This window comes from Varanus komodoensis, unplaced genomic scaffold (assembly GCF_004798865.1).
Source record: "Varanus komodoensis strain SLA01 unplaced genomic scaffold, ASM479886v1 scaffold92, whole genome shotgun sequence".
NCBI classification, from domain to species: Eukaryota; Metazoa; Chordata; class Lepidosauria; order Squamata; family Varanidae; genus Varanus; species Varanus komodoensis.
In genome coordinates, this window is record NW_025336624.1 from 1,246,835 (window position 1) to 1,258,839 (window position 12,005).

Consider the following 12,005-nt stretch of genomic DNA (forward strand, 5'->3'; position numbering starts at 1 on the left):
AAGGCAAAAAGATATGACGCCGGAAGATGAGCCCCTCAGGTCGGAAGGTGGCCAATATGCTACTGGGGAAGAGCGGAGGGCTAGTACTAGTAGCGCCAGAAAGAATGAAGCGACTGGGTCAAAGCCGAAAGGACACTCAGTTGCATATGTATCTGGGTGGTGAAAGGAGAGTCCGATGCTGCAAAGATCTATACTTCATAGGAACCTGGAATGTAAGCTCCATGAATCCAGGCAAGCTGGATGTGGTCAAACAAGAGATGACAAGACTGAACATCAACATCTTAGGAATCAGTGAACTAAAATGGACAGGAATGGGTGAATTTAAATCAGATGACCATCAGGTATACTACTGCGGGCAAGAATCCCTCAGAAGAAAAGGAGTAGCCTTCATAGTCAATAAAAGAGTAGGAAAAGCAGTACCGGGATACAATCTCCAAAATGACAGAATGATCTCAGTTTGAATCCAAGGCAAACCATTCAACATCACAGTAGTCCAAGTCTGTGCCCCAACCACTGGTGCTGAAGAGGCTGAAGTTGACAGGTTCTGTGAAGGCCTACAACACCTTCTAGAATTAACTCCAAAAAATGATGTCCTGATCATCATGGGGGATTGGAATGCTAAAGTAGGAAGCCAAATGATAACCGGAATAACAGGCAAGTTTGGCCTTGGAGTACAAAATGAAGCAGGGCACAGGCTGGTAGAATTTGGTCAAGAGAATACAATGGTCATAGCAAACACTCTTTTCCAACAACCCAAGAGAAGACTCTACACATGGACTTCACCAGACAGTCAACACAGAAATCAGATTGACTATGTGCTTTGCAGCCAAAGATGGAGAAGTTCTATCCAGTCAGTAAAAACTAGACCAAGAGCTGACTGTGGCTCAGATCATGAGCTTCTCGTTGCAAAATTTAGGCTTAAATTGAAGAAAGTAGGGAAAAGCGCTAGGCCACTCAGGTATGACCTAAATCATATCCCTGATGAATATACAGTAGAGGTGACAAATAGATTTAAGGAATTAGATCTGATAGACTGAGTGCCTGAAGAACTATGGACAGAGGTTCGCAACATTGTACAAGAGGCACCAACTAAAACCATCCCAAAGAAAAAGAAATACAAGAAAGCAAAATGGCTGTCTGAGGAAGCTTTACAAATAGCTGAGGAAAGAAGGGAAGCGAAAGGCAAGGCAGAAAGAGAAAGATACAAACAATTGAATGCAGAATTTCAGAGTATAGCTAGAAGAGATAAGAATGCCTTCTTAAATGAACAGTGCAAAGAAATAGAAGAAAACAATAGAATAGGGAGGACCAGAGATCTCTTCAAGAAAATTGGAGATATGAAGGGAACGTTTCATGCAAAGATGGGCATGATAAAGGACCAAAATGGCAGGGACCTAACAGAGGCAGAAGAGATTAAGAAGAGGTGGCAAGATTACACAGAAGAACTGGACAAGAAAGAGTTTAACGTCCCTGATAACCACGATGGGGTGGTCACTAACCTCAAGCCAGACATCCTGGAATGTGAAGTCAAATGGGCCTTAGGAAGTCTGAGCAACAACAAAGCTAGTGGAGGCGACAGTATTCCAGCTGAGCTATTCAAAATCCTAAAAGACGATGCAGTAAAAGTGCTACACTCAATATGCCAGCAAATTTGGAAAACTCAACAGTGGCCACAGGATTGGAAAAGGTCAGTTTACATTCCGATCCCAAAGAAGGGCAATGCCAAAGAATGTTCAGACTACCACACCATTGCACTCATTTCACATTCTAGCAAAGTGATGCTTCAAATCCTACAAGCTAGGCTCCAGCAGTATGTGGACCGAAAACTACCAGAAGTACAGGCAGGATTTTGAAGAGGGAGAGGAACTAGAGATCAAATTGCCAACATACGCTGGATCATGGAGAAAGCTAGGGAGTTCCAGAAAAACATCTACTTCTGCTTCATTGACTATGCTAAAGCCTTTGATTGTGTGGATCACAACAAATTGTGGCAAGTTCTTAAAGAGATGGAAGTACCAGACCATCTTAAGAAACCTGTATGCGGGTCAAGAAGCAACAGTGAGAACGGGACACGGAACCACTGATTGGTTCAAAATTGAGAAAGGAGTTCAGCAAGGCTGTATACAGTCGCCCAGTCTATTTAACTTATATGCAGAGCACATCATGAGAAAGACGGAGCTAGATGAATCACCAGTTGGAATTAAGATTGCTGGGAGAAATATCAACAGCCTCAGATATGTAGATGATATGACTCATGGCAGAAAGTGAAGAGGAACTAAAGAGCCTCTTGATGCGGGTGAAGGAGGAGAGTGCAAAAGTTGGCTTGAAACCCAACATCAAGAAAACTAAGATCATGGCATCCGGTTCTCTCACTTCCTGGCAAATAGATGGGGAAGAAATGGAGGGACAGATTTTATTTTCCTGGACTCCAAGATCACGCAGATGGGGACTGCAGCCAAGAAATTAAAAGACGCTTGCTCCTGGGGAGGAAAGCTATGGCAAATCTAGACAGCATACTAAAAAACAGAGACATTACCCTGCCAACAAAAGTGCATATAGTCAAGGCTATGGTTTTCCCAGTTGCAATGTATGGCTGTGAAAGCTGGACCATAAGGAAGGCTGAGCGCCAAAGGATTGAGGCCTTTGAATTGTGGTGCTAGAGAAGACTCCTGTGAGTCCCTTGGACCGCAAGGAGGAGAGGAGATCAACCCTGACTGCTCTTTAGAAGGCCAGATCCTGAAGATGAAACTCAAATACTTTGGCCACCTAATGAGAAGGAAGGACTCCCTGGAGAAGAGCCTAATGCTGGGAACAATAGATGGCAAAAGAAGAAGGGGACGGCAGAGGATGAGGTGGCAAGATGGAGTCACTGAGGCAGTTGGTGTGAGCTTAGGTGGACTCCGGGGGATGGTGGAGGACAGGAAGGCCTGGAGGAGTGTTGTCCATGGGGTCACGATGGGTCGGACACGACTTCGCGACTAACAACTACAATGGGACTTTTAACTTTTTATCCACTTTTGACTCTAGTGCTCTACTATAATAAAGAAATACCTGAGGTTTCCCAGTTTACAAAGTTGTCCTTAAAATGAAAGGTCATAGGCAGTTTTTTAATTGAGTGTAAGTTAGCTTGTAGGAAACTTTAAGGATTTTCAAATGACATTTTTTCTTAAAATTTTTAATATGTAAATACACTGAATTGCAATTTATGTAGAGCTTCAAGAAACTTCACAGCCATTTTTTGCCTCAGACACTCCCTGTAGGGCATAGTCCACAGGGTGCCTTCTCAAAACAAGGGGGAAAGTGAAATCACCCGTTTGCTGCTGAGCTTGAGCAACAAACCAGTCCACAGTACTGTTACAATTAAATTTATCTGGTTACATTTGGCCATTCTGGCTCTCCATAGTGTCTAGACATTTACTTTGTTGTGAACTGCCCAAAGAGCATGAGCTATAGGCAGAACTTCAATAACAAAAACAGAGTGCCAAACAGACTAAATTTAGCTTGCAAATAATTTCTAAGCAAGGCATAGTGGGGACTGCTTGTTGCCTATGAGCCACACATTGCCCACCCTTGATTTAAAGGCAAACAGCAAGACTAATGAAAGATTAATTGTTCTTTCATCAGTTGGAACCACAACAATTTACTGCTCTTAAACAATGTTGATTTGTTTTTCAACTCAGCTTGACAATATCACTGTGGCCTTCCCACTATCCATTTTTTGTTTAATACAGTCCTTTCTAGAACGACTCAACATATTCTGCACTGGGTTCACTGGGATTTGTTTATTTCAATTTTTGTACCACCCAATAGCCAAGGCTTTCTCTGACTTGCTTCCAGGTAACTGCTTACAGGATGAATAAAATACGTAGTACTTTGCATAAGTTGACTGTATGCTGTGCACTTTCCTACCACCAGTTTCTGATGGTTGCCATAAGCATGCTGGCTGGAGAATGCTAAGATTTCTAGGACTTTTTTCCGTCTAAACATGCCTAGGATTCCACCCTAAATAGATATTAGCTGTGCCAACTAAATATAGCCTCTATGTGAAGAAGTGGTTGGTTAATATTCTTTAAATACTGATGAAACATTACCCTTTTTCCAGTATCAACCCACCCAAAGTTTTTAAGATGTGATAAACTTGATTATAAATGAATAGTAGAATTCTTAGCAAAATTCTTTATTCTACCAGCAATAGACTTTAGTCTGAAGAGCTTTCTCTGACTACAAAATTACATGGTTTCCTTAACAGGATCAGCATTCCAGCTGCTAAGACCACAGAAGAGAAAATGTCAAGCATTTTGAAATAATTATAACTTCAGTTAGTCCATGCGAGCTTTCAATGTTCTAGTAGTTATCTTGTCTTTCTCACTGATGAAAAAAAAAGGAGAGGGAGAAATATTGTCACACTATTGTCAAGCAGAATCCATTTTCATTTTACCTCATCAAGCAGTACTCCCCCAGGAGAAAGAGGGGAAGCCTAGGTAGATTAAATTAGCCCATCCCTCCTTTCTTCTGCAACCACAGCTAGCAGTTATTCATTAGTGCCCACTCCAGGAGGGTCAATTAATTTTATGAGTAGTTTCACTGGCTCCACCTTGTGAAAGGCAATGGGAAAGTTACTCAACCTACGGAGGTGTTTTGAAGTTTTTGGGGTTTTTTAAAACACACCCATTCAACCCATACTTACATCACATGGACTATCACACCCATGCCAGACACAGCATCTCTGTCCACTGCATTGAGCATAGCTTGGCCTATGGTTTCAAAGAGGTGTTCTGGTTCCTGCATTCAAAGGAAAAAAGAGAAACAATGTCTTCTAGCTGAATCCCCTTTTGAGGCTTATTCTAACATTGATGGACGTATTGTATCCAGAATGATTCTTGCTTGAAAGGGAGTGAATCAAGTTGCCTCTTTGAAAGGCCCAGAAGCTTGGGAATTTGATAAAGGGATGACAGATAACTGCAACAGACTGGAGCTCTGCTCATTCATACACATTCATAGGGCATGTGACTAGGGTTATGACTGCACATTCAGTTCCTGGCCCAGATGGACCACAGCACAGAAATCCAAACTGGGTTTCTTGGTGTATTCAGGTGAACATGAAGATAATCCTCTGTAAACAGGAATCCTGTGCTTTCTCAGCATATTTCTCTCATTGCACTTGTGTGCACTGACCTGAAGCCTTAGTCACATACTCTTTATGAATGCCTAAACAGAACTTCCAATAAAAGGCATCAGCTGATGCTGCTTTTGTGAGTTAAACTGTGCTGACAGTACAAATGAAACCTATAGGAGCTCACTTCATGGCCCTCTGCATTCCTCTTACCATATCAGGCTCCCAGAGGGATTCACACATGCCATACATCTGCTCTGCACAGGTCCCACTGACCACAAAGTCATCTGTTGTCATTGGACAGCCAATCAAGTCCAAGGAGCAGACAAATGGTTCATACGTGACTGGGTCCAACCCAGCTATCACTGGTTCTGTGTAGTAAGGTCCAAACCTATAAATACCAAAAATGGCTGGTATCAATGTTACAGTCTTCCCAAAAACTGATATATACATAAACATATTGAAAAAATATATAAACCCAGCTTTGAAAAAAGGAAGACAGGATGCTGGCTGGCAAGAAACTATATCCACTTGAATTTCCTTTTAAATGTGTAGTTTATGTTTAATATGTGGGAAAAGAATTCTCCCTTGCCCATGTATTGCTAAAGTTCTGGCCAGCATCAATTACAGCAATGTTGCACACATTTTCTCATGTACCAGCTTACAGTTTATGGTATGAACTACATGTGCTGATTTCTGGGTATCTGCTAATGGAAAATCCAGTCTTCAGGCAATGGTGCTTCCTAAGCCTGTACTTTCTCAAAAATCAATGAACAAAGTCAGCCAGAATTCATCTTCAGTCCTGGGTCCTCACATACTAGTAGCAAGACAATCATTCAGGAGATACAATTAGTAGTGTGGGGCACAAACAATTCCTCATGTCATGACATTCTTAGCTGCAGTGTATTTTAGGTGTTAGCTAACAGCAATCAGCATCTCAGACGCGTGATCCTTTACCGTCTTTCATATAGGAGGTTGGACACCATGCTCATTAGTGTCTGTGGTTTGATTTGCCTGCCTTCTTTCAGTTCGTACAGATTCAGCCGGAACTTCAGCCTCTGGGCACTGTTAAGAAGAGACAAGAATTTGAAATATAGATTTAGTTCTTGTGACTTGAGGTAGCGCATATGAGTATCTCAAAACATACTATGTTCCCCAAAATCCTGGCTGATTATGAACAAGCTGCATGCAGTCTGACTGCTTCCATTACCATGATGGCCAGACAAAGCAAAACGTGTTTGCTTGGGGCATGTCATCCAAGCTTGCTGCTCATTGCTCCTTGATCTATGACTTGCACATTCCATTTGCTTTACTTCCGTGCATTCATGCTTGGCTCCACAGACAAAGGGAATCTCAGCCCTCATGCCAACTTGCCTCAACCTTGTGCCTCCCAGATGTTTGGGATATAACTTCCAGCATTCCTCACTTTTGGAAATGGGCTGGGGTTGGCAGGAACGCAAGGGGGCACCAGACTAGGGAAGGTTCTCCCTGCCCGTTAACTGATGGGGAAAAGTGTGTGATTGGTGTTGATCTTGCCAGTTTTCTAACAACAGCCAAGTGTGCTGTTCTTCCCATTCCACACAGTTGGTATCGCAGGCTGCAGAACAACTGAGAAAGCATTCTAGCAGCCGTCTCCCATTCTCTACCACTGGACCACAGTGGTAAGAGAATCTAAAACTAAGAATCTAAAACTGGCAGCATTCTGTTCACAAAATCAACAACTGGGCACCCAGGGGAAGCCCACATTGGTGCAACAGCACCCTCCCACTCATGTATCCCAACAAATGGTGTATATAGCTATTCTGCTACCAGAGGCAGCATATAACAATCAAGACTAGTAGTTACTGATGTCCTCTATGCATTCATCCAATCCCCTTTTAAAATCATCCAAATTGGTAGCCATCATTTTCTTGCTTATACATACTTACACTGTCTGTACATCCGTTGCAAGTCCAGCCAAACCTATGAATAATCTGTCTCCCATTGGGAAAATTTTCTGGAAATCTGTAGTAACCATCTGAGCTTGAATGCCAAACCTCCGGTCAGCAGCAATGGCCACACAGTTTTTTCCTTTCATGGCCATTACAGCCCCCCCATTATAGGACATAATAGACTAGGAAAAGAGAAAGAATAATTAATATGGTCAGGAAACCGTTTTTTTCAGTGCTCATTGCGCTGAAGACTTTAAAAGAATTAAAAAGGTATAACAAGCCTCTAGTGTGCAGGCAAATGGCAAAAGATCATTGTGAATGAGCTCTAACGTGGCACCCACTTTTATCAGCTATTTGCACACTACAAAGTCTTCAGGACTTCAGTGTAAACTAATCAGAATCAAAGTACATGATTTGCTTCAAGATTTGATATTCTCATATAACCCTAGTCCTCTTATCAGCTCCATTGGCTTCCCATTGAAGTCTGGGGTCAGTTCAAGGTGCTGGTTATTACCTATAAAGTCCTAAATGGCTTGAGACCAGGATATCTAAAGGAACCCCTTTTTCCCTATTTGCCCTCCTGCCCCTTGAGATCGGCAACAGAAGCCCTCCTCCAGGAACCCTCTGTGAAAGATGTTAGGAGACAGAGTACCTGGAGGAGGACCTTCTCTGCAGTGGCATCCTGACTATGAAATGCACTCCCCAGAGAGGTCCGCCTGGTGCCGTCATTATATGTTTTTCAGTGCCAGGTTAAGACCTTTTTATTTACTCAATATTTTAACATATTTTAATATTGAATTTTATTGTTGCATTTTATTATCTTGCAGCCAGAGTGGGTTGTCAAATTACCTATGTTGTAAGCCATCCAGAGACACAAGTAATTGGATGACATACAAATTTAATAACTAACTAACATCTTCCCAATATTCACTGAGGAAAGGAGACGAGGGCAAAAGCCCAAAATCCAGCTTTGATGAGCTTAAACCTAATTTTCTACATCCATGTAACAAATGTAACTGCATAGTTTCTTCTTCTTTGGTCAACTGTGTTCAGAAACTTGACTAAACTTAAAGCAAAAATCAAGAAAAAGTGCAAATCAATACATATCCTATTCTCAATAGCATCTTGAAAGTGATGTTTCCACTCAAAATGCACCCCCCTAGAATCTCCATAACAACATCTTATCATTGTTAAACCTTGGGATGAAATGTCAATGAAAGCCTTCTTCACTGCCACAGGATAGAGTCATTCATAAATTCTAGGCTGTGTGACTGAATCTGTTAAGTTTGCTGTCATTTGCTCTCTCATCACCAATACAGTTTCAGTATCATCTGATGAACAGAGCTGATTGGCTCAATGCTGGATGGAGTTTCTTGAAAGGGAGAAGGAATGCTAATAGACTACACCTTCTCACATATACTGTCCATCAATTTGGCACTAATATATTTGGAAATCCAGCAGATGCTCAATCAAAATTTCACTTGTACAAACCAGTTGGATGCAATCAAAGGCAGATCTTGAATAGTACTTTCTTGATTAATTGACCTGGCACTTAGCAGCTCCAAACTCAATGAATAGCTGAGATGGTTACCCAAAGGGACCAAAAACTATTACTGGCACTGCATGTCATCCTATCTGACATGTCCCATCCCCACCATCACAGTGACTCCTCTACCTCAACAGAAATATGAACCTGTCCAGGGTCCTCCATATAATACATAACCACCGCTGCCCTTCAAAAACTGCCTAAAAGCACTCACCAATAATCGTTTGGTTAGTGAGGCCAGAGAACAGATTAATTGCAGAGCACAAAGTATCAGCAAAATCTAACACATATAATACTGTTAAATAATTGTAGTGCTGTTAATTACTCTAAAATTACTTCACCTAAATCTTAAATGAACAGCTGATTTAATTTAGAGAAGCTGAGATCTATTTAATATACATTTCAGCCTGCATTTCTGTGTATGTTCCAATATTACTATGGAAAAGGAAAGGCCTTGCTCTAACTCCAACATGGAAACCCAAGGGGGATAAGTAACACTAGCTTCTCTTTCTTTCTGTAAACGAGATGAAAGAGGTGAAGCCCTTTTAATGCTCTAAATATGCTGACTCCTCCTGACGCCGCCGCCGCCTCCACTCAGGGCCGCTATCAAAACCGAAAGTCTGAGCAGCCCTGCGGTGTCAGGCCAAAGGCCTGCATGGCTCGGCGCACCGCCTCCCGCTGTGGGGACCCAGATGCCCGACCAAGAAGCCCGCAAACGGGACATGAGGGCGATGGCGCCTTTTGCCGCGGCTACGGCTCCGGGGGCCGCACGGAAGACGGGCTGCCTCCGACTCAGGGTGGCGCGCAGCCGGCGATTCCCGTAGGCGCACCCCCTTCCCCCTTCCCCTCGCCATTCCCGGCCTCCAATTCACCCGTCCCCTCGCCAGGGCCTACCATGGTGCAGACGGAAAGGGACCCTCGCACACCGCAATGCCACTTTCGCGACGGCTCGCCCGCTTCCCTCCTTCCTTCCGCGGAGGCGGCGGCGACCCGCCTTCTATCAGCAGTAATTCCACCAATCAAGGCTCGGCCTATCGGAGCGGTTGTCGGCGGAGGAAGTGAAGAGTCATGTTTTCTTCCCGTAGAGATACAATTTTAGAGTAATCTACCACCCTATCTAGAGTTGCAATTTCCGGGTTCACTTCTGAACAGAATTTTTAGTCTCCGCCTTCCTCGCCCCACCCCGGCGTAGAAATTAGAAATACCTATAGAAAGGAATGAGAGATGCTTCGTTAGTATGACTGCCTTATTTATTCGGGGGAAAATGATTTTTTAAACCTTTAAAAGCATGACCCCGATAATCCCATGCCATGGGATACATGGGAGAGCCAGTGTGACGTAGTGGTTCGGAGCATGGGACTGGGACTCAGACGATCTGGGTTCTAGTCTCTGCTCAGCCATGGAGCCAACTGGGTGACTTTGGGCCAGCCACAGACTCTCAGCCCAACCTACCTCACAGGGTTGTTGTTGTGGGGATAAGATGGAGGAGAAATGTAAGCTGCCTTGAGTCCTTTGTAGGAAAAAGGCAGGATATAAATCAAAGATTTAAAAAAATATTCCAGGGTTAAACACTACAGGTTAGACGTGTGGTCGATAGCGATTTAGATTTTCAGACCAAAAATTCTATTGTCACTGCAGAGTCTAACTCAAATTGCAGCAAACTTCTTAAGCTGCCTCTTTGCAAGCCAGCTCAAGCACTCCTTGTATGAAGGAAACCTTCCACAATAAACTGTCAGAGGGGTAGCAGTGTTATTTTGCTGTAGCAAAAATAGCCGTCTTGTGGGCACATTAAAGACAAACCAATTGACAGTGCAATTCTATATAGGTCTAGGGGGAAGAAACAGCCACAGACGTTCAATAAGACTTAGTCTCAAGTAAGTCTGCATAAGATTGCAGCCTTATTGTATGTGCTGAGGTAGATTCTACTGCACAAACTTTTATGCTACCAGTGCAATGCTATAAATGTCTGCTTAGAAGTTAGACCCACCAAATTAAATTACAAGATTGTAGTTCAGTTGGGCAGAGGTTTGAGTTGGTGAGTAGTCACTGTAGTCCATAGTGATACCATCTTCCTTACCAGGAAACCTCTTTCCCTGAGGTACCTCCCATTGGGCCAAAGGGTCAGATTGGAGCTGAGGTTTCTCTGCCACCCATCCTGCCATCCAATGGCATCTGTGACTGAGCTGGCTAAAGTGGCCTCAAGCATGGTGTTGACCAACCCCAGGAGAATGATTCTGGGTGACCTCAACATTCCTGCTGAAATTGTAAGGAATGAGCTATCTTGTGATTTTGTGAACTCCATGACAACCAAGATGCTATTAGCCTGACACATAAAGCAACCCATATCCTAAACTGAGTCTTCACTTCAGGGTTTGGAAGGGTGTTTTAAAAAATAGGACAGGTTGTAATGACCTTCTTGGCATGGTCAGACCACCTCTAAGGGAAGTTTAGTTTTGCAACATCTATTTTTCCCTGCACAGGTGGAAGCCTCATTAAGATGGTCTGCCTTTGGAGACTTATGGAATCCAATGGATTAGTGAATGTTCAGCAGTATTTTCCAGAACTAGAACAGGTGGCCCTGTTATGGCCCTGGTCTCCCTGCAGAACAGCAAAATACAACAAGCCAGCAACATGGTTACCTATGAGTGCCATGTTGGCTCTCTGTTTATGTGAGCCTAGGTTGCTCTAGAGAGCTTTAAGTGATGAAGCAGGCTGGATGATAGCTACAGTGCAGCTGGTATAAGTGAGAACCCCACAAAACAGTAGAGCATATAAGCACACCTTTCCCTCCTGTTTTACAAACATGACTCAAGTAGAAGTTGGGGCAAACTAACTAGAGCTATATAAAGAGGCAGGATTGTAAGAGAGGCAGTTCTCTTACTGCAAGGTGTCCCAGCAATGAAGTGTCAGCACATGCATGAATCAACTGTCTCTGTGGATTTCACAACAAGGCGGCGAGACCAGGACACTGGACTCTTCTTTCTTTTCTCATGGTTTGTTGTCACATGCTGTCAGGCCATCCCTGACCTATGCCCTCCAACATGTCCTGTCAACAGCTGTGCTCAGCACTTGGCTGTGGCTTTCTTTATGAATTCAACCCATCTCTTATTTTATAGAATCATAGAACAGTAGAGTTGGAAAGGTCCAAGAAGGCCCTCGGGTCCAACACCCTGCTCAGTGGAGGACTTCAAGTTACACCCTCCCTCTCAGATGGCTGTCCAGCTGCATCTCGAATGCTTCTAGTGTGGGAGAGCCCCCAAACTCCTGAGTAGTTCGTTCCATAATTGTACTGCTCTAACAGTCAGGAATTTTCCCCCGATATCTAGCTAGAACTTGGCTTCCTGGAACTTGAGCCCATTATTCCATGTCCAGCACTCTGGAATAATCAATATGGGATCCTGGTCTTCTTTGTGAC

General features: G+C 43.4%; 1 protein-coding gene across 1 annotated transcript; it reads right to left on the minus strand.

The window, feature by feature from the left end:
• Window positions 1–4,161: 4,161 nt before the first annotated feature.
• PSMB3 (proteasome 20S subunit beta 3) lies at window positions 4,162–9,630 on the minus strand. Its single transcript, XM_044418717.1, has 6 exons — window positions 9,485–9,630; window positions 7,042–7,226; window positions 6,071–6,178; window positions 5,327–5,504; window positions 4,688–4,782; window positions 4,162–4,368 (listed from the first exon to the last, which is right to left on the minus strand). The coding sequence occupies exons 1-6, from the start codon at window positions 9,485–9,487 to the stop codon at window positions 4,320–4,322; spliced, it is 618 nt and encodes a 205-aa protein (XP_044274652.1). The 5' UTR covers window positions 9,488–9,630; the 3' UTR covers window positions 4,162–4,319.
• Window positions 9,631–12,005: the final 2,375 nt, after the last annotated feature.

Coding starts and splice junctions, on each gene's coding strand:
- PSMB3 (XM_044418717.1), bottom strand. Junction 6,179..7,041: donor GCAACGGATGTACAGACAGT/GTAAGTATGTAT, acceptor TCTTCTTAACAG/TGCCCAGAGGCTGAAGTTCC. Junction 4,783..5,326: donor CCCTCTGGGAGCCTGATATG/GTAAGAGGAATG, acceptor CTTTGAATGCAG/GAACCAGAACACCTCTTTGA.